The sequence below is a fragment of the Notamacropus eugenii genome, chromosome 2 (genome assembly GCF_028372415.1).
Source record: "Notamacropus eugenii isolate mMacEug1 chromosome 2, mMacEug1.pri_v2, whole genome shotgun sequence".
In the NCBI taxonomy this organism is placed as follows: Eukaryota; Metazoa; Chordata; class Mammalia; order Diprotodontia; family Macropodidae; genus Notamacropus; species Notamacropus eugenii.
Window position 1 is genome coordinate 263,251,694 of NC_092873.1, and position 24,104 is coordinate 263,275,797.

At 35.6% G+C, this 24,104-nt stretch overlaps 1 protein-coding gene across 24 annotated transcripts in view; it reads left to right on the top strand.

The window, feature by feature from the left end:
• The window catches only part of AFDN (afadin, adherens junction formation factor), a 179,154-nt gene that overhangs the window by 76,880 nt on the left and 78,170 nt on the right, over positions 1-24,104 (top strand). For 18 of the 24 annotated variants that reach the window (XM_072643891.1, XM_072643904.1, XM_072643895.1 and 15 more), the window contains 5 exons: positions 4,741-4,852; positions 8,390-8,557; positions 11,748-11,792; positions 17,874-17,968; positions 18,531-18,793. In XM_072643891.1, coding sequence (XP_072499992.1) covers positions 4,741-4,852; positions 8,390-8,557; positions 11,748-11,792; positions 17,874-17,968; positions 18,531-18,793 — 683 coding nt within the window. The remainder of the gene's footprint in view (positions 1-4,740; positions 4,853-8,389; positions 8,558-11,747; positions 11,793-17,873; positions 17,969-18,530; positions 18,794-24,104) is intronic. The other 6 variants (XM_072643898.1, XM_072643910.1, XM_072643913.1 and 3 more) reach the window with 1 other exon arrangement.

Genomic DNA, 24,104 nt, shown 5'->3' on the forward strand with positions numbered 1-24,104 from the left:
TATTCCCAGAAACATTAGCTAAAGCAAGGAAACAATCTGTTTGATTTTATGGGTGATGATATTAAAGACACATGATTTTAGAACTGGAAGGGGCTTCAGCCGTCATTTAATCCAATATATACTTGAAAAAAACCCCACTGAAACATTTTGATGGATAATATTTTGTACCCCTTGTTTGAAGTTGTTAATTCTCTTTCCATATCTTTCTTCAATAGATCTCATTTCTTTTCTAAAAATTTTCCCCTACAGATTTCTTTTTGTTTTTTAAAATGATAGGTTAGAAGTTTTAAAAAACTCTTATTCGTGCTTCCAGGCATTGTGACTGGATTTGTGTCAAAGCTGCAATTTTTATTTTTCCTTTAGACACATATTTTTGAGATATTCTCTTCATTTGGGCTTGTGTCTTGAGTTTTCCTGCTGTCTTATTTTTCTTTATGAAGAGATTCATTTTACTCACTTGCTGACTTTCTTCTTTTTCTGTTAGGACTGGCACCTTAGAATTTCTGGGGGAAATGTATGGGCTGAGTTTTTATACTCTTACGTCCTTCTCTTGAGCTCTGCCAGTTTCTGACCCAGGTTTGGGTCTGAGCAAGACCTGTTGACTTGTCCCTCTTAGGAAGATTTGCTGCTGAACTTAGCCACTATTAGCCCACTGGGAGGTTTTGCAGGTTCAGAGCAACAGAAGCATAGGATCCTCTTTGATCTGGTATTCCTATCCTGGTTCTTCCTTTTACAGGTATCATTCCTAGGCTGGAAGCTAGAACTGAATCATATTCTTTGACCACTTATCTCTTGGAAATAGCTTTGGGTCATAAACATAGACAGATAATAGACATATTCAATTCCAAACTTTTATCAGAGAGAAATTCCCGCTCTCCTGCCCCATTCAACTACTTCATGTAATCAGAGTACCTGTTTTAATCTTTTTAAATTTGCTCTATCCCTTGTTTGTCTAAGAATATATCTCCTACCTATAGCTAAGAATGATGCATATACATGATCTACTCACTCTTCCCTATGAAGTTTTTTAATATAAAGGCCACATCTATTTAGACTATATTGTGAAATACACTGTAAAGTGTTGGTCAAAGGCTTATTTTCTGCCAAATTGCTTTCCACTTTTCCCAGTGGGTTTATTAAATAGGAAGTTAAGTAATTTATATTTTCTGGTTTATTTAAGATTAGTTATTGAGTTCTATTATTTCTATTTCTCCCTTGTTTAGTGCATTCCATTGAAATTTCCAGGTTGTTTTGATTTGCGTATCCCTTATTCGTGATTTGGAGCATTCTTTTTGTGTGGTTGTTAATAGTTTGCAATTCTTTTGGGAACTATATGTTCATATCCTTTGACTACTTATCTATTTGGTGTTTATCTAAAATATTTTTTACATGTCTTGGATATCAAACTCTTATCAGAGAAATTTGATGCAAAAATAGTTTCTTTTGATTGCTCTTCTTTCTAAGGTGCGTTATATAGGTATATTAATTTTGTATGTGCAGAAAAATTTCAATTTCAAGCAATCAGTTATCAATATTATCCTTTGTAATTGCTTGGGTAGATACATCTACATGTGGCTGAGAAGGATATGAGCTCTTCTGATTTTTTGTTTAGTAGTATGGTCTTTAAAGTTATATATGGATAGCTAAGCAACCTTTATAAAGCACTTAGACTGTGCTAGGCACTGTGCTAAATGCTTTGTAAACAACCCTGGGAGGAGGTAGGTACTGTTGACAGATGAGAAAACTGAAGCAAAAGCGGTTAAGTGACTCATAACTTAAGCATTACATAACTAGCAAGTGTCTGAGTATACATATGAACTCAAGTCTTTCTAACCAGGCTAGGAACTTTATCCATTGCATGACTTAGCACTGCCCCATGATAGGGCCCTTCCACCATCACATCCCCTATCACAAACCTGCAGGTTCCCCACCCCTGTTAGATTATGCAGCCTGCCCCTAATTTGTACCATCTCTAGTTGACTTTATTTCCTACCTTTGCCAGGAAATCTCCTTGTGTCCATGCTCTCCTATTCTTCAGATTGACTCCAGAGGCTCCACATATGTTCCCTTTCCTCTGATTTTGTGAGCATCAATTCCTTTAGACCTTTTCCATTGTAAAGTTCTCCTCTCCATTCACTACCCATCTTTTTTCACTAAGAGGAACATTAGTTAGCATAATCCCCCTCCCACCTTCTTTCTCCATCTTCAGTTTTCTACCTTTCTTCCTCACCCACTTCCTGTAAAGGCTATAGTCTATCTGACACCAGGTCATCTTCCCCTCATTGCTAGCCCTTGGTTTGACCCCATCACATACATCACTTTCCTCTATCTGCCTACTCCCTTCTACTACTTGCCCCCTATACTACCTAACTGCCCCCCTCTCCCCCTTTATGTATCCTCCCACATCGTAATGTAGTTCCACAAAAGAAACATTCACCTGGAGGCAGGATGTTACTTACCAGCTTCTGTCCACAATACCTCCTGTCTGCCTCTTCATTGTTACTGCTATCAGATTTCCACCTTCAGGAAGCCCTGTCTCTTTGTGCACATTTAGGAAGAAGTTTTTGTTGTCACTCTGTTGCTGTAGCTATTCTTGCCTGCTGCATTTATTTGTTCCTCTTGCATCCCTGTTGTTTGGAGTGTTAGAGAAATCATTTCTTTTGAAACAAACTTCTTTATTATTGACTATCCTTTTTTGTCTTATATGGTTAAAGTCATTTGCAGGATGTGTCCTTGTGGACTGCATCCTGAGCTCCATTGCACTTTGGAACATATTACTCTATTCCTTATTCCATTTCTTTTGGGTCTGGAATAGGCTTGCATTACTCAAACATCCTTTTCTTTGTATTTGAAGGTCTTTCCTAATGGCTTTAGGGAACTTGTTGTTTCTGAATTGTTAATTATTGAATTATTAAATTTAACCACTATATGCCTTGGGAGTTTGCAGCCTTAGATTTTTTTTCTGCAGGTTATCTGTGAATTCTTTCACTTGGAATTTCATTTTCTATGGTCAGACATGCTGGGAAGTTCTCTCCCATTATTTTCTGCATTTATTTCATTTATTCATTTCATTCATTCAGTTAAAGGTATTTTTCCCCTTTGATGTTCTTCTGGGAAATCTGTGATCTTTAGGTTAACTCTGCACATCCTGTCTTTGAGTTCAGTATGTTTTGCTTGTATAATGAACGTATTTTATTTTCTTTTAACGTTATCATTTATTGCTTCTCTTCCACATTGTCTTTCACTTCTGTTTATTTGCATTCCCAATCTGTTGTTTTCTCTTTATTTCTTTGGTGAGGCTTGCCTTTGCAGATTCACATTTTTCTATTCTCTTTGTTTGTGCTGTGCAGGAAATAAATTCCCTGTGCATAGTTTTCATTTAAGCTGCTCAGTAATAGTGTGTTGCTGTTCCATGTTCTCCTCAAATCCACAGGTTCCTCTGTCTCATCAAATGTTGGGTCATTTTCCTATATTCTGAGGTATTTATCCAGAGATGCCTGAACTTGTTTACCAGATCTGGAGGCCACATTTCCTTCTGTTACTGATTTTCCTCCTAATTTATTTGTATGTGTATTTATTGGTGTATGAGTTTTCTTCTTCCTGAAATCTTTGGTGCTTTGAGTCTTCTTTCCCTGCTGTCCCCCCTTATTTTTCTTATTGGTTACTTCCTTACTCCCTCCCCTCTGATTGTGGTTTCCTTGGAGACTAGATCCTCAGAGTGTCTCAGCTTCTTCCCAAGATGGGCATTTTACGGTTTACCACCTTAGTAAAGTCTGCCTGAAGTGACTTTAGGATGGTCAGAACTGGCTGCTGCAGTTGAGTGCTATGTATGCTCTTCTCTCAGGCTTGGTGGAATGTTGCACAGCTCCCCACAGGCATGGTGTCCTGTCCTGGTGACCTGCTCCACTCCCTTTGTTGTTTAGTTCTCTGTTCTGGCACAGGCAGTTTAGAGCTTTGCTGCAATTGTGCTTCCTGGTTGCAGCCTCTGGAAAGGCTTTTTCTCCTGAAGGGCTGTGGCCATATAGGCTGTCAAGGCCCTAGCAAACTTCTGCAAAGTGTAGCTGGGGTCTCCAGGACACTGGAAAAAAGGGAAGATGTACCAGGTTTCAGGGGTGGATTTTGATGTAAGCTTGTATCATGTCTTTTGGTCTGTTAGTGTAGCTTCTGGGGTATTGTGGAGGTGGGAGAGAGGCTCAGGTTTGTTTTTTGGAGGCGGGGAGGCAGGCAGAGGGTTTTTTTTACCTTCTAGATTCTAGGTGGTCTAGATGGTGGAGACAGCTGAAGTTGCTTTACTTTTGGTACATAATTTCTGTTTTGGAGAGACTTAAGAGGCCATGGGAATGGGAGAAAATGTCTAGTGTGCCATCTTGTTGCTCACATGACCCAGAAAGACTGATATCTTTATTAGAATAATAAGTATTTGCATAGAGATCATATTTGAAGGTATAAGAAGGAAGCACACAATTTTTTACAAATAATATATATGATTAGGCTTTTAATCAGATTTTAATGCAGAATTATAATACTGATGACCATCTGACCTACTTACTTTTTGAGGCCATTACTGCTCTTCACCTTTTTATAAGTGAGAAGTAAAATGAGAATCAAATAGTGTACTGTTTGCTTAAGTAAAACTCCTGTTTACCAGAAGATAAGCCATACTAAATATGGGATTCTTTTTCTGGTGTGTTGATGTGAGGTAATTTTGCTGATAGAGCTTCACAGCTATGTTTCTCATAGGTTATGCTTCCCCCTGGAGGCCAACATTCAGATGAAAAAGGTGCTAAAGAAGTTATCTTGGATGATGATGAATGCCCCCTACAGATCTTTAGGGAATGGCCAAGTGACAAAGGTAAATAAGCTATTTCTTTTTGCTGTTAATAGTTTAGTTTATATTTTAAATTGTTAAATTACTCTTTATTCAGGATTGTGAGGCACTGTTTAGAGCAAATTGCTCAGTCAACAACCATTTATTATATTCTTACTATGTGTCAAATACTGTGCCTTCGTGTTCAGGATACAAATTCAAAGAATAAAACAATTTCTAAAAGAGTTTATCTTCTAATTAAGGGGGGAACAAATAGTCAAGTGTATATCGAATATTTATAAATGTAATAAAACATGTATATTCTAATAAATATAAAGCAGTTATATACAGTAGAGGTCCATAGTGAGGTCACTTGCAGTTGGGGACATCAGCAAAAAATGTAGAAAACATGATGCTGGAGTACAACTTCTGGAAGAGAGAGATTGTAACAATGGGAGATGAGTAAGAAATGAATTCCAGGTTTGGACAACTTGACAGCAGATAGGCAGAAAGACAGGAAAGATTATGTATAAGGAGCCAAAAAAGCCAGTTTGGCTAGATGAGAGATTGTGGATTGTGTCCAGTAAAGTTGGCAAGATTGTGCAAAGCTTTAGATTTTAAATAGAACAATTTATGTAATAGACAAATACTTAGATTTAAGTTGTTTCTGTCATCTGGTCCAGTGTGGTCATTGGTATTTGTAATGTATTTAGAGTGGTTTACAAAGTGCTTTACATTTTATCTTATTTGATCCTCACAACAACCCTGTGGGATTTGTTGTTGTTCAGTTGTATCTGATTTTTCTTGACCCCATTCTGGGTTTTCTTGGCAAAGACACTGGAGTGGTTTCTCATTTCCTTCTCCAGTCTATTTTACAGATGGGGAAATTGAGGCAAATGGGGTTAAGTGATTTGCCCAGGGTTGCACAGCTAGTTAATGTCTTAGGCCAGATTTGAACTTATGAAGATGAGTCTTCTGGACTTCAGAACTGGCATTCTATCCACTGAGCCATCCAGCTGCCCTAAAAATTGTTGTTTTTGTTACTTTGTAAGGAAGGTGCTATTATTATCTTTGTTTAGCAGATGGAAACAGCAAAATTGAGGGTAAGAGTAAGTGACTGGCCCAGGGTCTCATAGCTGGTAAGTATCTGAGGCAGGATATGAACTCTTGACTCTTATGTCTGATACTCTTTATCTACCTTGCTACCTAGCTGCTATGTAGTGTCCTATAATCTTCCTGGATACCAGGAATTTGAAAAAAGGGTAGCCAACCAAAGGTTTCATGTCCACAGAGTTCAAGGATGGATGGCTCCATTGTCTGTCTTTGTAAAGGCAAAGGGAATAGATTGTCCTGCAACAATCACAGTGGGGTCTCTCAGTCATTGCTGGCAAGATTCTTACTAGAGTCCTCCTTAATAGGCTGATCCTTCACCTGGAAGATGGTCGCATATCTGAGAGCCAATGTGGCTTCAGAAAGGGCCAGAGAACAGTTGATATGGTGTTTACTGTCCAACAACTCCAGAAGAAATACCAGGAGCAGAATAGAGGTCTATGTTTATAGATCTAATCAAGGCCTTTGACATTGTTAGTCATGAGGATTTATGGAAAATTATGTCAAAATTTGGTTGCCCAGAGAAGTTCATCAGTATTATATGTCAATTTCATGATGGCATGTTTGCCTGGGTTCTGGATAGTGGACAATATTCTTGTCCCTTCCAAGTCACCAGTGGAGTGAAACAGGGCTGCGTGCTTGCTCCCATGCTTTTTAGCATGATGTTTTCAGCCATGTTGTCAAATGCTTTCAATGAGGATGAACATGGCATCAAGGTCAGCTAGCGTACTGATGGTAAATTCTTCAATTTAAAAACGCTACAAGCCAAGACCAAAATGGAAGGAGTGTTGGTGCATGATTTTCTGTTTGCAGATGATTGTGCACTCAGTGCAGCCTCTGAAACTGAGATGCACCAAAGTATGGATCAATTCTCTGCTGCCTGTGCTAATTTTGGCCTAATAATTAACGCCAAAAAAACACAGGTGCCTCATCAGCCACCACCACATCATGCCTATGTGGAACTATCACTTACAACAAATAGAGAAGTTTTGAATGCTGTGGATAAGTCCACTTATCTTGGTAGTGTACTTTCCAGGAATGTACATATGGACAATGAGGTTGATGCACTCATTGCCAGAGCTAGCTCAGTGTTTGGGAGGCTCTGAAGGAATGTTTGGGAGAAGGAGGTATTAGACTGACTACCAGACTGAAGGTCTACAGAGCCATTGTGCTGACTTCATTGTTGTATGCCTGTGAAACATGGACAGTCTACCAACGCCATGCCAGGAAACTGAATTGCTTCCATTTGAACTGTCTTAGGAAGATTCTGAGGATCACCTGGCAGGATAAGGTACCAGACACTGAAGTCCTTGCTTGAGTTGAACTAACAAGCATTCAAACTATGCTTCAGAGAGTGAGATTCTAATGGGCTGACCACATTGTTCAATACAAAATGTAAGCTTGCCAAAAACTTTTATGGAGAACTCACTTGGGGCAGGCGATCACATGGTGGTCAGAAGAAGCAACACTAGGACACTCTCAAGGTCTCTCTCAGAAACTTTGAATTTGATTGTGGGACATGGGAGACACTGGCACAGGATCGCTCAGCATGGTGTATCCACATCAGAGAAGGTGCTGTGTTCTATGAGCAAAGCAGAATTGAGATAGCACCTTAGGACAAGTAGGATGCGCAAATTTGGAGTAACCACCCCATATGTTCACAAGGACTATCTGTGCCCAAACTGTGGTAGAGCATTCTGAGCTCGTGTTGGTCTGAACAGCCACAGTTGGTCACAGTGAAACTTCACTTCATCATGATGGTGTCGTTTTGGTCCTCTTCAAAAACGAAAGACAGCCATCAATCATCATGTCCACAAAGGGAATTTGAGAGTTTCACGAGTGATCCTTGAAGAAATGTCTGGAAAAGATCTTCTATTACAAATAAGATAATATCATAAGAAAAATATTCTTTCATAAATCTTCAGTAATTCTGAGTTATTCAAAATTGATAACACTTGTGGAAAACTAATCAGATTTTATAATGAAAAGAACTTAATAACATGAATACAAAGACTGGGGGTCTAGTCGTGTTCTGCCATCCACTTATTGTGTGTAAATTGGGGAGGTCATTTAATTTCTCAAAGCCTTAGTTATATTGCTAGATCTCTTAATTTCCATATAGTATTGAGATTCTGTGAAATGCTTGAGTGATATTGAAAGTATTAAAACTGATAAAATAATTTGGATGTCTTAATTTTTCTAATTTAATGTTTTTCTAGTACGTATTATCAACTAAGATTGATAATTTAATTTTAAATAATATAAATATCACTAGAACCGTACAAGTATTTTAAAAGCCCAGGCCAGTGCTTTTTAAAATGTATTATATAATCAGTGAATGTGATAAATAGAAGCAGAGTTATGTGGTGGGAAGTCCTTGGAAAGTTAGGCTAGGGTTTTTGCAAATCAGCTTTCATAGTATATGGTCAAGAGTGATCTGAGACTTACTGAATTGTATACTTTTTTCCCTAGGAATTTTAGTCTTTCAGTTGAAGAGGAGGCCACCTGATTATGTCCCAAAGAAATTGAAGAAGCAAATGGATGGAAAATTACCAAAGGGAAAGGAAAGAGCTGATGGATCTGGCTATGGCTCTTCACTACCACCTGAAAAACTGCCCTATTTGGTAGAATTAAGCCCAGGTAAGTGCTCTGGCTTACACAAATGTGCTTACTGTACATGGGCTCAGTCTCTTGACTGTCAAATTAGTTTTTAATAACTGTTATATAAAACCTTGTGCCTATGAGGCCAGACTGTGAAGTTTTTACAACAAAAGGTGATGCCTTCTTATTTCTCAGTATTTGTAGGGATTTTGTTGTACTGCATTGAAATAACATGTTTATGCCACTGGAAAACGGAAGACTTGTAGAGAATTTATACAGTATAAATTAAGTCAATTTTTTTGATGCAAACACCTGTTTTAAAAGTTAATAAATTAGCAGATTTTCTTTTTTAAACAGAAGGAAAAACATACCCAGGCTAATTTTTATTTGTATTAACAATTTCTGAAAACTGTAATATGTGGGGTATATAATTCTGGGGTGTGCTGGAGCCTATTTGTACTGGATTTTTAGCGTGTGAGACCATTTACACCTCGAAAATCCTGACTAAGGGTCAGGGTTTCATTTATTATTTTGTTGATTATCTAGGAGTGGAGAACCTGAGAACTTGAGGCCACCTGCGACCCCCTAGGTCCTTGATTTGACTGAGTCCAAATTTCACAAATCAATTTGCAGGTTACCCACCCCTGAAACTTAAGAAAATGGTGCAGTAAATGTTTAAAATGCAGATTAAATTTAAAATATGTCCTATATTCTACCTCTCTCCCCCAAGCAATTTGTTAAATATTGTTAAATAAAAAAACACTAGCTGTTCCTCAACTGTGTTTTTAAAATTATATCTTTGTCAAAGAGTATATGAAGAGAAGGTCTTCTAGATATTTAACTGAAAAATTACCTCTTTTGTAGACGTGATTTTATACCAGTGGTATTTTAAATGTGTGCTCCATATATGGACCTATATATATATATATATATATATATATATATATATATATATATATTTTAAAGAAAAAATGTGCCCAATACATTGATGTATTTTTATGAAATGGCAAGATATTTAGGCCTAAGAAATTACAATGAAAAGTTCTTGGCTTTTGCTTTTTCTTTTCAGTGATCTACTGGCTATTTTCATGCTTGTCTAATGTGTGTACTTTACACTTTGAAAAACTTAACACGGTGCCACAGAGTTGCTACATGGCTGAGAATTATGTTCTCACTGTTTTATATGCCTATAACATAAAATATAAATGTAGTTGTAATTTTCATACATACATACATACCTTCCATATTTGGTTGTATAAGTTTTATTTTAGAAGCACTATTTTATGTTTGGAATCCTACCTTTAAAATCTGATTGACTAGTAATTATAAATTGTTCGTGCAGAATTGTTTTTTTATGTGAAAGTTAACTCTGAGAGTAAGAACTATGTCACATATTTTGGTCTTACATTTATTTCCAAAGCAGTCTGAATTTGACTGAATTGTTATCTAATGGATTCTATGTTTGATTTGGAAATCTTCTGACCCTAGGTTACTATGTATCATTATATACAGGAATGTAATTGTTTCCCATTAACAACTTTAATACAATTAGAACCAAAAAGGTTCTGTCATAGGATTCGTCTGATTACTCACTTATCACATTGTTCCTTTTGTACTCACTTCCCCCAAAACCTCCTTTCACCTATTTTCAGTTTTTTCCCCCCAGCTGTTAAAGGATAGTGCTTATAATTTACAATATTTGAAACAACGGTGATGTGGCTCTGGATAATAACCTAGTTTTTTAGTTATTTAAGAAAAGATTAGGTTTTAAAAGTGTATATGTATGTATGTTATATGTAAGTATGTGTGTTAGTTGATGTTTTCTCCTGAATTTTTTCAGTTAGTTCAATGTAATATGGTTTTATTTAAATTCTTTGGAACCATGTGTGAACATTTCTGTTTGGAAAATACTTTTAAGTGAATTATTAATCATCTGCGTTAATGAAGTGGAACATAGATATATCTATATCGATATAGATATAGATATATAGATAGATGATTCCCATACATTTCTCTTTGTCTTTTGGAAATATATATATATTTTTGGAGGCAGGCTTAAATCATTTCTTTAAAAAAAACAAAACAAAAAACTTACATTGAAGCTGTTTATATCCCTAGAGCCTAAACCTGCTTAAGTACATGTTCATTGCAAGCAGTTTGTTAATCTTAAATTCACTGGGAATGAGGGGATTTAAGTTTGACCAGTTTTAGGGATGTTCTTATGGTAAGTTTGGAGAATTTAGTGTACTGTTTACTATTACTTTAAATATGATCAAAATTTAATGCATCTCAGATTTGTACATCTCAGTCTAAGGATGTTTTTAATTCATCAAATGATAAGATATATGTATAAATACAATCAAGTAAGAAAGTAACTTTTAATGATAATTTCCTATAATATAATGCTCTCGGTTACAACTGGCTTCCTGTACAGATAGAGGTTTATAACTGTAGAATTTAAGGACATATTTAAAGTTTAGCACAATCTTCTTACTAAATCATGACATAGTGAAGCAAAAAACAAACATAGTATAAGACACCTTCTTTCTTTCTAAATACTGTTTTAGCCAGGTGATTCCAACCCAGCTAAACTATCTGAATGCATGAGAACACCCATATTGAATAAAACAACTTCCTTTTTTAAGAAAGAAGCTCTTGTTGTTCTGTTAATCCTGATGATGCTCCCTTATGTAGCTTCTAAGTTATTACTTTGTTTCCAATTAGGCATATGATCAATCCAGATATATTTAAAAGCCTGTGATTTTGTTCAGAAGTTTTATTATATGAATTATGAGGTGAGGGATAGGGAATTATTTCTCTTCTGGTTTTGGGTCAAAATGTATTCATTGAACAACTAATGAAGAGCTGAAAATTAGTAAGAGAACTTTTTTATGTGATAAACTAACTTGCTTTTGTGTATTGCTTGGTGACTGACGAGTTGTCTCAGTGTTTGCTTTAATAGCTTGCCTGTTGGTTTCTACAACACCATTAGAAAAAGTTCTGATTTTTTTGGGGGGGAGCATTATTATTTCAATCTTTGCAATTTTGAAAACTGGTGGGGGCAAAATGCACTTTTTCATCCTATAAAATTGAATTTAAGTAGTTGTCTCACTGCAGTTTCACCCTTTCCTGTCTTTTCTTTTTCTTCTCCCTTCTGCATGTACTGCATGGTATCTGTTCTGCTGATGCTGCCTTCACCTGGGTCCTGTGCATGTGTTCTTAACCCCAGGCAGAAGGAATCACTTTGCCTACTACAGCTATCACACTTACGAAGGTAATTCAGTGTTTAATACTACTTTTATTAACCATATCACTAACCTGTCATCTTGGATAATGTACTGAAGAGGATGTAAAAGAATGTTCTGTCATCATATTTAGAAGTTGGTTACATGATCTATAGGTAACTTTAAAAAATAGCTTTAAATCATGACTTTTTATTTTTATCTGACTAATACTTGATATGTATCTATGTTCTTGGCTAGGTCTCTAAGCTACTCCAGACCAATTTCCTCATCCATAGAATGGAGGGGTTGGATTTAATAGTCTCTAAAATTCCTTCTAGCTCTGAAGTATAGTGGAAGCTTATTCATCAAAAAGGTGTCCTTCCTTCCTTGGAATGATTAGTTGACTGAGGAAGAGAATGGTGCAGTGGCAAAATATTTGAGTTCAAATCCTGCTTCTGGTGCTTTTAGCTCTGTGACCCTGGGCAAATTAAAAAGTGACTGTTGATTTTCTCATCTGTATAATGAGGGTAATGTCTGTTTTACTTCCTTTATAGGGTTGTATAATTCAAATGAGATTTACACTTTGCAAAATTTTAATGTGTTATGTGTAAATGTTACTTGTTTATTGTATTTACAAATTTGGTTTTGTTTCACCTCTAGGTGTTTGTAGGTATGAGAGTTAGTTATTCAACCTTCAAATTTTAACTGACTGCATTGTTTCAAAATGGGTTGGAAAGTGCAGAGTTGCTCCTGATTTATTTTGTCTCTCATAACAAATCACTCAATTCTTTCATCACCTTGGCAAAACTGAAGAAGAAAATTTCAGAGATGAATTCTGTTTACAGAATTTACACAACAGGAATAGATTTTTTGGAGGGTGGGAAAGTTAAAACAAATCATTTGGATATAGTCTTACTTTAAATTGATAGATTCTAGGAGCTTTCTTTTAATATGAACTTTCCTTTATAATAAAACTAATTTTTTTCAGTAAAACTAGTACTTTCTCTTGCCTTGAGATATATTCCTCATATTCCATGTACCTTTTAAATTACAATGGAATTATCTAATGCTTTGTTTAGGCAGACATACATTGTTTATATTGCAAAGGGCAAAATGTTTATTTCTTTTTTTATAATCATAGTTTTTATATATTTAGGTTGCTATATAAACCTGAAAGTTTTAGTCCTCTCTTTTTTAAAGAACTGTGCAAATCCAGTAATTCTGATTTATCACCAGAAATCTGTGGTGTTAGCTTTATTATTAGCTTTACCAGTGAAATATGTGCCATTGTGCTAGGTACTAAGAGAACAAAGAAAGCAAAAGACAGTTTTTGCTCACAGTCTTAATTAGGAAGAAAACATGCAAACATCTATAGAAATAATACAGCATAAATTGGAGATCATCAACAGAGGCTTAAAATTTCAAGAAATATTTGCAAATGTTATTTGCTGCCCATTTTGGTATTTGTGTATCAAATTTATACTTGAACCATCTTATTTCTATGTGTTCCTCATTTTTGCATTAAAAAAGGATAGAATAATGGAAGGAAAATTAATATTTATTTTTTATTAGTTACTTATAGAAAATTGAAATGTTATAAAATAACAGATTTGGCCAACTTTCCTTAAATTGTACTACCAGAGTTAATATGAGTTATATGTAGATTTTTCCAACTAATTTAGCCAGAATGTTTTGGAGGGTGGATGTAGGACTTCTTGTTGACCTGCATGTTTATATGTTCCTTCACAACATCTTCCAGGTACTATTCTCACACTTGCTTAAAGTAGCAGTTAGAAAAAGTAAATGAAAAGACCAGGGTTGGGGAGTCAGTCAGGTAGAACTAGAATAAACTAAGAGGAGCAGAACAGCAGGGCACTTCTCATAACCTTCCACTCCTGCCACCTCTACTAATTTCCCTCATAATTTCTTTGTAGGAAATAATTATTTAACATGATTTGGTGATAGGGAATCATTCTCTTTATTTTAAAAGTGCACTGGACTTATTATTTAGTAGATGGGAAAAAGGAAAAAAAAATGAGTAGCAAATAAATGGTTAACTAGTACTTGTAATGTCTTTTAAGGGAAAACAAGTTTACAGTTTTGGTTTGCTAGAAAATATTTCAAGCCTCTTTTGTAAGTTGTCCTCAAATGTAAGAGGATCAGAATATATTTATTGATCTGTTTAAGGAAAGGAAAAAATACTGTCATTCATTGGATTTTAGAATCTGAGCTATTATAACACTACAGTACCCTCTGGGTTTCTATGTTTGAGTTAGTACGAAAAGGAAAGAGAAATGAAAGAAGAAATATTAGTTGTTTCTCTAACTGTTACCCAGGATAGAGTGAGTAGTTCTCTACATGGAGAGCTTAGAGATAGACAGATTATCCTATCTAATCAATGCCCATTTCACTGGTGAAGTTAAATCATTTCCCTAGGGCTACTTAGGTGGTAGTATTAGAATGTGGACTGGAATCTAAGTTACCTGATTCAAAATGAAGTATTTTTCAAGTATATGTATATTTTAAAACTCAACCTTTATAGGGAATTCCAAGTGAAGAAGCTCTTTTACGTTGCCAAGGCAGTTCCATACTTAATCTTCAACTTTAGTTTTAGATAGTAAAAATTCCAGCTGTTTTAACAAATCTCAATAGGCATTTTCTTACTTTTTCACATTTAGAGTATGTATCTCATGTTTTCAACACTCAGCCTACTTTTTTTATCTTTATTTTTAGTATGTTTTATTTCTTCTATGTGCGTATTTGTGCTTTTGTGGTTGAATTTTTTTTTCTTGCGGTAATTAGTGGGTAATTTTTTGCAACAAACTTTTTGTACTCAGGAGACCAGGAAAACTTTTAGTAGCCTGACAGTTAAATCTTGGTGACAGATGATACATGATACTTTTTAGGAAAAAAATGTGACATGGAGTCAGAATTCCAACCAAAATCTCCATCTTTTTTCCACTACAGCGTTCTGAGATCTTATTGAGGAGTGCATCCACACCAGTGATATCATTTTGAACTCATCCCTACCTCCACATCTTGTGACTCATCTATATTATCTTACATATTCTTTTCAGTGGGTCTTTGTAGTGTGCTGGAAGTCTTCCTGTTGGTTTCTTAATATGCTGTGGGTGCCAGTGCAGCACATAGCTGTCTGTTTATCCCTTACTATTACTACTTTAATGGTGTGCCTCCATCACATACATGTTTTAAGCCATCTGTTATTGGGAGTAAAGGCTGGCACAGTGAACAGAGTGCCAAACCTGAAGTCAGGAAGACTCATCTTTCTGAGTTCAAATCTAGCCTCAGATACTTACTTAGTTTTTTGGCCCTGGCCAAGTCAGGTAACCAGCCCTGTTTGCCATAGTTTTCTCATCTAAATGAGCTGGAGAAGGAAATGGCAAACCACTCCAGTATCTTTGCCACGAAAACCCTAAATGTAGTCACAAAGACTTGGACATGGCTGAAAAATGACTGAACAACAAATGTATACCTTTTTAAGTCTTCCCATGGTGCTTTGGGTTACTTCTACTTTTGATTCCTTGAAAATTTGTTTTCCATGATTTCCAATCATATTGAGTCATTGGAAGCATATCAGTATTATAAATACAGTATTTTGTTTTAGGGAAAAATTTGAGGGTTTGAAGACACTGTCTGTTTTCCTAATTGCAATCTAGCTTTCTTTTCTTGTTCCTGTTCAGTTATGACTTCAGTTCTGACTCCATTGACTGTCTAAGGCATTTGTATAATTCGTTGTTTTCAGTTAAGCTTCCCTGGTAGATTTTTAATAACAATAATAGTTATTGACTAAACTTTAGAACTTCAGAAATCTCATTTAGAAATACCATGTACTAGTACTTGACACATTGTATACATTGTCCTCTGTAATTTCGAGCATATGGAGGACCTCATAGGAAATCATTTTTACATTTTGGACTCTCCGTCCTGGACATCATCTGTGACAATGGCAAATAGCTTTTGCATGTATACCATCTTGGTTTTGTTCCTCTTTTGATGTTAAATAGAGTTGTTCCCATTCCCTATCACAGAATTTTTTATGATCTTAGAAATCTCCTCACTGAAGTAAATTCTTTATAGCTATATTTTCCTTTACTCACTCAAATACTTTTTTATAATCAGTTCAATAAATTGAATGCCATCTTTTGTTCTCTGCACATTTGAGTCAGTTTTGTGATTATAGACGTAGACTTTTATGGAATATGGCTTACCAAAGTATATATATTCCCTTCTCATATTTTCATATCTTCATATGTATTTAGGATTTTCTGTAGTGGTAAAGTCAGGTATGTCCTTTCCATTATCTTTTTTCAGTAGTGATACTCTCCATGATACTCTTGGCTTTCTTGATCATTCCACAGAATGTCAAAAATGTCCCCTCCCACCTGGACCTCCTTGGTATTTTTGTCTTGTCTAGCTACTCTTCCTGTCTTATTGTTTTTGAGCAGTATTTCTACTTCATGTAGTATTCCAGGGGCCCCAGTAGTTTCCAGGTACTAAAACATATTTTGACGTATTTGGCAAATTTCCCTTCTTCTTTCCTCATGCTTTGCAATAAACACTCATATGTAAGCAGAAATTCAGGGTGCTTTTTCATTTACTTATACTCATCTTTAGCTTTGTGAGATAGATGACCAAGTGAATTATAAAATGTGTATGTTTATGAAGGCTGTGTGTGTTTGGCCACACCTTCAAATCCCTTCTAACTGAAATCCTTTCCAAATTATTCCTTTCCTTCTCCCTCCTTTCTTTCCTTTTTTTATTTTATTTTTTTTCTCAATTACATGTAAACATTTTTTAGAATTTTTTTTTTTAATTTTGAGTTCCAGATTCCTCTCCATCCTTTCTCCCCACTTCTTGAGAAGGCAAGTAATTTAATATAGCTTATACATGTGAAGTCATGCAAAACATTTCCATATTAGTCATGTTGCAAAAGAGAACACAGATCAGAAAAAAAATTAAGAAAAGTAAAGTTTTAAAATATACTTTGTTTTTCATCAAATTCTCTCAGTCCTTTCAGTCCTTTCTCTGGAGGTGGGTAACATTTTTTTCTTTATAAATCTTTAGAATTGTCTTCCTCAGAATAGTTAAATTATTCACAGCTGATCATTGTACAACATTGCTGTTATTGCGTATGATGTTCTCTTGATTCTTCTTGCTTTGTTCAGCATCAGTTCATATAAATCTTCCCAGGTTTTTCTGAAAGCATCCTGCTTATCATTTCTCATGGCACAATAATACTCTGTCACAATCATATGCCACATTGTTGAGCCATTCCCCAATTGATGATAATCACCTCTGTTTTCAATTCTTTGCCACCACAAAAAGAGCTGTTGTAAATATTTTTGTACATCACACGTCCTTTTCCTTTTTTTTTTCTTAATTTCTTTGGGGGTATTGCTGTGTCAAAGGGTATCCACAGATTTATAGCCCTTTGGGCATTGTTCCAAATTCTCTCCAGAATGGTTGGATCAGTTTACAATTCCATTAGCAGTACCTTAGTGTCCCACTTTCCCCACATTCATTCTAGCATTTGTTTTTTTCCTTTTCTGTCATAATAGTCAATGTGATAGGTGTGAGGTAGTACCTCAGACCAACGCTCTTATTACTATTTCCAAGAACAAACTATAAACTGTACTAGTTACCTGCAGCTTCATTATATCTTTTGGGTTTTGTTTGTGGTCAGAGTGAAATTTGTTGGTTGTTAGAAAAGAAGCTCTCGTTGCAACAGCTAAATTGATTTTATTTGTAGGTAGTCCCAAAATCTGATTGATTCCATTTCTGCACTATGCACTACATAAACATAAGGGCTGTTCTGTATTTCTTGTCATGACTAAAGAATTCAAAACCAACTTAGTAATATTCATCATTTCCATAGTCAGACCTGTCCTCCCAGAAGCAGACTGAAGCTATAACTTTCTATATCATAGAAACCACTGAAGCTTCTACTCTGTTGGCATAGCCTTCAATAACCTAGGATCATCTGTAAGACATAATATAAGCATTGGAGTAGAGCTTTTGTTGACAATGGTCTTTGGTAGTATAAAGTGTATTTTATCCTAGGTTTTGAAATGAAGGGTGTTGTTTTTTTTTCCCACTTCCCTGATACATAGATGGTTCTGACTCCAGAGATAAGCCAAAGCTCTACCGTCTACAATTAAGTGTCACTGAAGTTGGAACAGAAAAATTTGATGACAACTCTATTCAGGTGAGCAAAGCTATTGACTGCTTTTTCAGTTGATTTGAAATTCTGACATAAAAAAGATTGTTATGGCCTTCCACTGTTATTTAAATGTTAATCTTATTTTAAGTGCTATGCAGAATAAAATCTAAAATTTACTTTCATTACTGATTTGCTTAATTCATACCATACTGTATGTTTAGAGAACAGATTAGCTTTTATAACCAAAGTTTTCTTTATCCAGCTACATCTCAATTACTTTCTTGGTTTCATTGTTAGTGGAAGTATCATAATGTATAATTGAATTAGAATTTAGAATTTAGAAGGTTTCGTCTTTATTATAATCTGTGTAGAAACATGCTTTACTGTAATCAGTTAGGATGAATATATATACATATAATATACAAATTTATTTTCAAGAGGAAATGAAAATAAGCTTAGTTACTTTGGTAATATATTCCTCATTGAAAATTCAGAAGCATAAACTACACCCTCAGTATAATATTTCACATAAAGAAAAATGAGTAGTTTACTAACTTCATACCTTTTTCATGTGATTTAAATTTCTTTGATTTATTTTTAATTTTAGTTATTTGGTCCAGGAATTCAGCCTCACCATTGTGACCTAACAAATATGGATGGAGTTGTTACAGTTACTCCTAGAAGTATTGATGCGGAGACCTATGTGGAAGGGCAACGTATCTCAGAGACAACTATGTTACAGAGTGGCATGAAGGTTCAGTTTGGGACATCTCATGTATTTAAATTTGTAGACCCCAGTCAAGACCACATCATTACCAAAAGATCTATGGATGGAGGCCTAATGGTTAAAGGTTCAAGGCACAAACCTGGGTAAACATCTTAAACTTAGAATTTTAATACCTCTTGTTCATTTCTGTTAATGACAGAAATTTTTTTGGTAAGGTACAATTTGTTTGGTGTTAAAAATTGTACATGTTTGTTATCATCTTGTTCATCCGATTCATAAGACCATGCTATTCTTCATTTTTTTTGCAAAGATGATTCTATTAATCTACCATTGATCAAATATACTTTTGCTGTATTTTTCTAATAGTGGTAATAGATTTCTACATGCTCTTATGAGAAAACTGACCAGAACTAGTGATGTGCAAGCCATGAAAATTAGCTTTCTCACCAAGTGAAGCAGGATAATTTGCATTAGTTTAATTATGCAGTCATGGGCCACCCACTCCCACCACCACCTTTTTTTTTTTTTTTTTAAGTTAGCCAAGTTAATGGGCTCAACCAAAATGTTTTATTTTGTATAAATGTAATTCATAGGCATAGTTAAACTGAAAATTACTGTACTTTTGTACATTTTGAGAATATTTATTAGAAAAACTATGCCATTTATAAGTTCCTAGTTTATATCCTATTTATTTTTTAGAAAAACATTTTTAGGCATAAATACTATAATTTTTGTCATTTAAAATACTTTAGCTCCTTCTTGTGCTTTTTTTCTGAACTTGCTCATGTTTCCATTTCTTAGTTTATCAAGAAAGACTTTTCTAAAATTTTAGTCCAAGTTATGGTGATTTGTGGTAAAGGTTCTACCTACATTTGCTTCATAGTTTTTGTATTGGTTTTTATAAAACATTAGATCAGCAGCAAAAGTTTCTAACAAATTGTATACTATAAATAGGTTTTGGAGAATAGGAAACCCACATCATCCTATCTTTGAGTCAAATTCTATCCATTACACCTCTTCCAGGGGTTTCATATTGCCTACAAAATTAAGGAAATTTTTAGTTGAAAAGGACCCTACCCAATATCTGGATCAAACCATATCAGGCAAAAAATCTTTAATATTCCAAGAATATTTAAAGTCTCCAGAAGAGAGGAAACTCATCACTTCTCAAGGAGTCCATTCTACTTTTAGGGTGACTAGATTCTTAAGAAATTTTTTTGTTTGTTTATTTGAATTAATCAAGTCTAAATATTCCTCTTTGCAACTTGTATCAATTATTCTGCCGTCTAGGGTCAAACAGGATGAATCTAAACCCTCTTTCATATAACAATTTTTCATGTACTTGAAAATAGTTATCATATTCCCCCTAGGTCTGCACTTTTCTAGATAAACATCTGATTTTGGCATATCATAGACTTAAGACTTATCACTATCATGGCTAGCTCCTGGATAGTTTCCTGCATATTAAGACTCAGAACTGTGCACAAAACTGAATTTTCTTTTGCTGTCTGTGCTATCATATTGTCTGATGATAGTACAGATTCTCTCTGGTAGGACTAGACCACCTTTTTTTGCATTTTTTTATTGATTCCCTTAATATCCTTGAGCTTTTGTTCTTCCAGATGAATTTTGTTATTTTTTTTTTCTAGCTCTATAAAATGATTTTTGATAGTTTGATTGGCACTGAATAAATTGATCAATTTAGGTAGAATTGTAATTCTTATTATATTGACTCAGCCCACCCGTGAGCAATTAATATTTTTCCAGTTGTTTAGATCTGACTTTATTTGTATGGAAAGAAAAGTGTTTTGTAGTTGTATTCATAGAGTTTCTGAGTTTGTCTTGGCAGATAGACTCCCAAATATTTTATATTGTCTACAGTTATTTAAATGGAATTTCTCTTTCTATCTTTTGTCCTGGACTTTGTTGATGCTATATAGAAATGCTGATGACTTGTTTATTTTGCATCGTGCAACTCTGCTAAAGTTCTTAATAATTTCAAGTAGTTTTTTAGTTGATTCTTTAGGTTTTTCTAGGTATAACATCTTATCATCTGCAGAGAGTGATTGTTTTGTTTCCTTGTTGCCTGTTCTAATTCCTTCTTTCTTCTGTTATTGCTATAATTACCATTTCTAGTACAATATTAAATAATAGAGGTGATAGTGGGCATTCTTGCTTCCTCCCTGACTGTATTGGGAAGTCTTCTAGCTTATCCTCATTACAGATAATGATTGCTGATAGTTTTAGATAAATACTACTTTCAGCAAGATATAAGTTTCTTTATCTTATCTTTTTATATTAGATCCATTTTTGGTTTTGCTTAGAGATCATGATTGGTACTTCTGCCTTCTTTACTTCAACCTTTCTTCTCCCCTCCCCCTCTCTTCCCTCCCCTCCCCTTCCCATCCTTCCTTCCCCACTCTGAAGCTGAGACAACACTGGGCCCCTTCCTAAGTGTCCTCCTCTGGACCCTCCTGGCTTGAGTGAATATCAATAGTAACTGTTACTGTTTCCCTCCAAACCTGATGTCTTTCTTTTTCTTTGTCTCATTAAAGGGGCCATGCCTTGACTACTTCTTAAATAGGCCTATTTCATGAAAGGGTGGTACCTCATCCTAAGTGAGTAGCTGCATAGACTTTGGCCTAAAGGGGCCAAGATCTCCCTGTGCATCCTGGGTCATCTTCAGTCATCCTGATGAATATCTGGTCAATAGATTCAGATGGCTCTGGAGGAGAAGTGAGGCTGGTGACCTGTACAGTCCTGCCTCACTCAAAACAAAGTCAGGTGCAAGTCATGTCATCATTTCTTGGATGGCATGATTCTTCGTCAAAGAAGGACGAACATAACAACAATTTGAACTGAAGTGTAATAGATTCTGCTTCAGCCCCTTACCTTTACCATATTTGTATGTCTCTGCTTGTTTCTTCTAAGCAACATAGTTGCAGGATTCTGGTTTTTAATCCATTCTCTAATCTGCTTCCATTTTATGTGGGTGAGTTCATTCCATTCACATTAATAGTTAGGATAACTCAATGTGTATTTCCCTCCATGTAATTTTTTTGGTTTGTTTATCCTCCCCTCTTTCACGCCACCCTCACCCTTCCTTCCTCTCACGTGTTTTACTTCTGATCATCCATGCTTATTGACTCTTTTTTTATGATTCTTTTACATTACTTTCTTCCCCTGCTCCCCAATTTTTCTCTTCTTCTACAGTTTGCTTTTTTAAATCCTAATTAAGTTCCAGAATTTTTGGGATGGACCTGAGACCAAATTGCATTTTTCTTTATGACTTCACATGTATATATCCTAAGACACTATGGACTCTTCTAAGTTTATGCTTTGATACTCCCTATCACCATAGTAATTTCCATAGTGAAGCTCTTTTTTTTGGTCTTTTTGCTTATATTTTCTGCCTTTTTTTGAGACTTGGCCTTTTTATGTGAGAGATGGGCTGTGGTCCTTTACTGTCCCAAGCTTTTTGTGTTGGGGCTTCTGGGTCTTACTGCTGGCTTTCGCTGGGCTTCTAGGTTTAGCTGCTTGCTTTCTCTGGAATGTAGGTTTCCCTTCTGCCTTGTACTGGGTCCATGGAATTTCCCTTTTGGCCTCTCCTGGGTGTGAGGTTTAGCTGCTTACCTGCTTCAGGGATGGGGCCGGGGCCTTGCTGTTGCATTGCTGTGGTGACAGTATTTTTGGTGTCTGACCCTGGAGCAGAGATGCTGGTCTCCCTCAGGGATGGGGCCTGCTGTTGGAATGTTATGGAAACAGGGTGTCTGCTGGTGATTATCAGGGTCAAGCTTCACTAATGGTTAGCAATGGGGTCAAGACCTTTCTGGTCATTTGTTCTGGGGGTGGAGTTGCTGGGGTTGGACCTTGCTGTGCTTCATGAACTGCTCACTTGCCTGGGGTCTGCTGGTTTTCAGGAGGGTCGGGCTTGGCTAGTGTATTGCCTAGACTTGGAATCCCCCTGCAGTACTGGTAAGCTCCTTCCCTATAATTCTGAGGTGTTATTTGGAGTTATTTGGAGAGGAATTTTGGAGAGCTTCAGAGAGGGTTCCGTCCTTACTTTGCTATCTTGGCACTGGAAGTATGAGTGTATATTCTTAAGGTGAAACACTACTTCATTCTTTCCTATTACCTCCATTCTCCTTCCTACCTCCTACCTCCTTTGTCTTCTGCCTTAATAATATTCTTCTCCAGAACTTTATTATAATTATGTGTTTCATTCTACCAAGTCTCAGTGATAACCTCTGTGATCAAATTTTTGCATTGTTTTCGTAGGCTATTTTGCTTGTTATTCTATTATGCATTTGATTATTAGCATTGGAGTCCTTTACTTACTAGTTCTTGCTAACTCTCAGAGTTGTCCATACTGCTATTCTTTGTACATGTAGCTATTTTCATGCATGTATAGTTTCAGAATACATATTTTTTTCCTCTCCCTTATACCTGTTAGTAAGACTTGCAAGATTCTAACATACAGTCCTGCTAACTGTTGTTACATGCATGTATACACACACATTCTGAGCCATTGTACTGAAACACAAATCTCATCTCCAGTATCAACTTTTATCTGTTTATTTCCCAAGTCTACTTTGGGAACTCCTTTCTTTCAGTGGATGTCAGTGTTAAAAATATGTCTGAGCCTCTCAACTCAATTCCTTGTCCAAGACTTTCTAATTTTTAGAAATGCTTTCTAGGTTACTTTTGTGTCCACATGAATCACCAGAAATGTGCAATAAATGGTCTTATTTGACAAGTCTCAAAGGCAATTTCTATCAACTCTGGATGTAAGCCTTGAAAGGACAACATGAGCTCATTTCTATCAGACTAATTAAAAAAAAACAACCCTCATCAGGGACTCACCAACTGCCATTAATAATCTCTTCTTCCTATCCTTTTCTAGATATTCTTTTACCTGATGGCACCTGTGCATCCACATTATTATTCCTTGGAGAATAAGCAGCTTCTTTAGACCGTTCATCTCCTTCCTTTCTTGGAAAGGGCCATATAAATTGTTAATGAACTTTCTACCTATTAGCATTCTCCTTAAATGTAACCATTAATTTAGGCTAATTTTCCCTTCGAAATTTCCTTTTAGAATAGGATCAGAATAATAGACTTGCAACTAGAAGGGATGTTAGAAATCATCCAGTTGGGGGTTCTTGACAGTGAGTCTATCAACTTTGTTTTTAAAGATTTTTGTAAGTCATTACAATTGGTTTCTTTGTAATCCTGTATAGCTTATTCTTTGCATTTTAGAACGTTATTCAGAAAAAGGTCCATAGACTTCTTCAGAGTGCAAAGGGAGCACAAAATGGGTTAAGAGCCTATAATTGTTTATAACCAAAAAGCTTAAACAGCTTAGAAAAGATCACACAAGGAGCAAGAAGAAGACTGAAGGTCTGAACATCCACGTCCTCTAACTCCTAAATCTGGTGTTCTTTGCAGTGCATT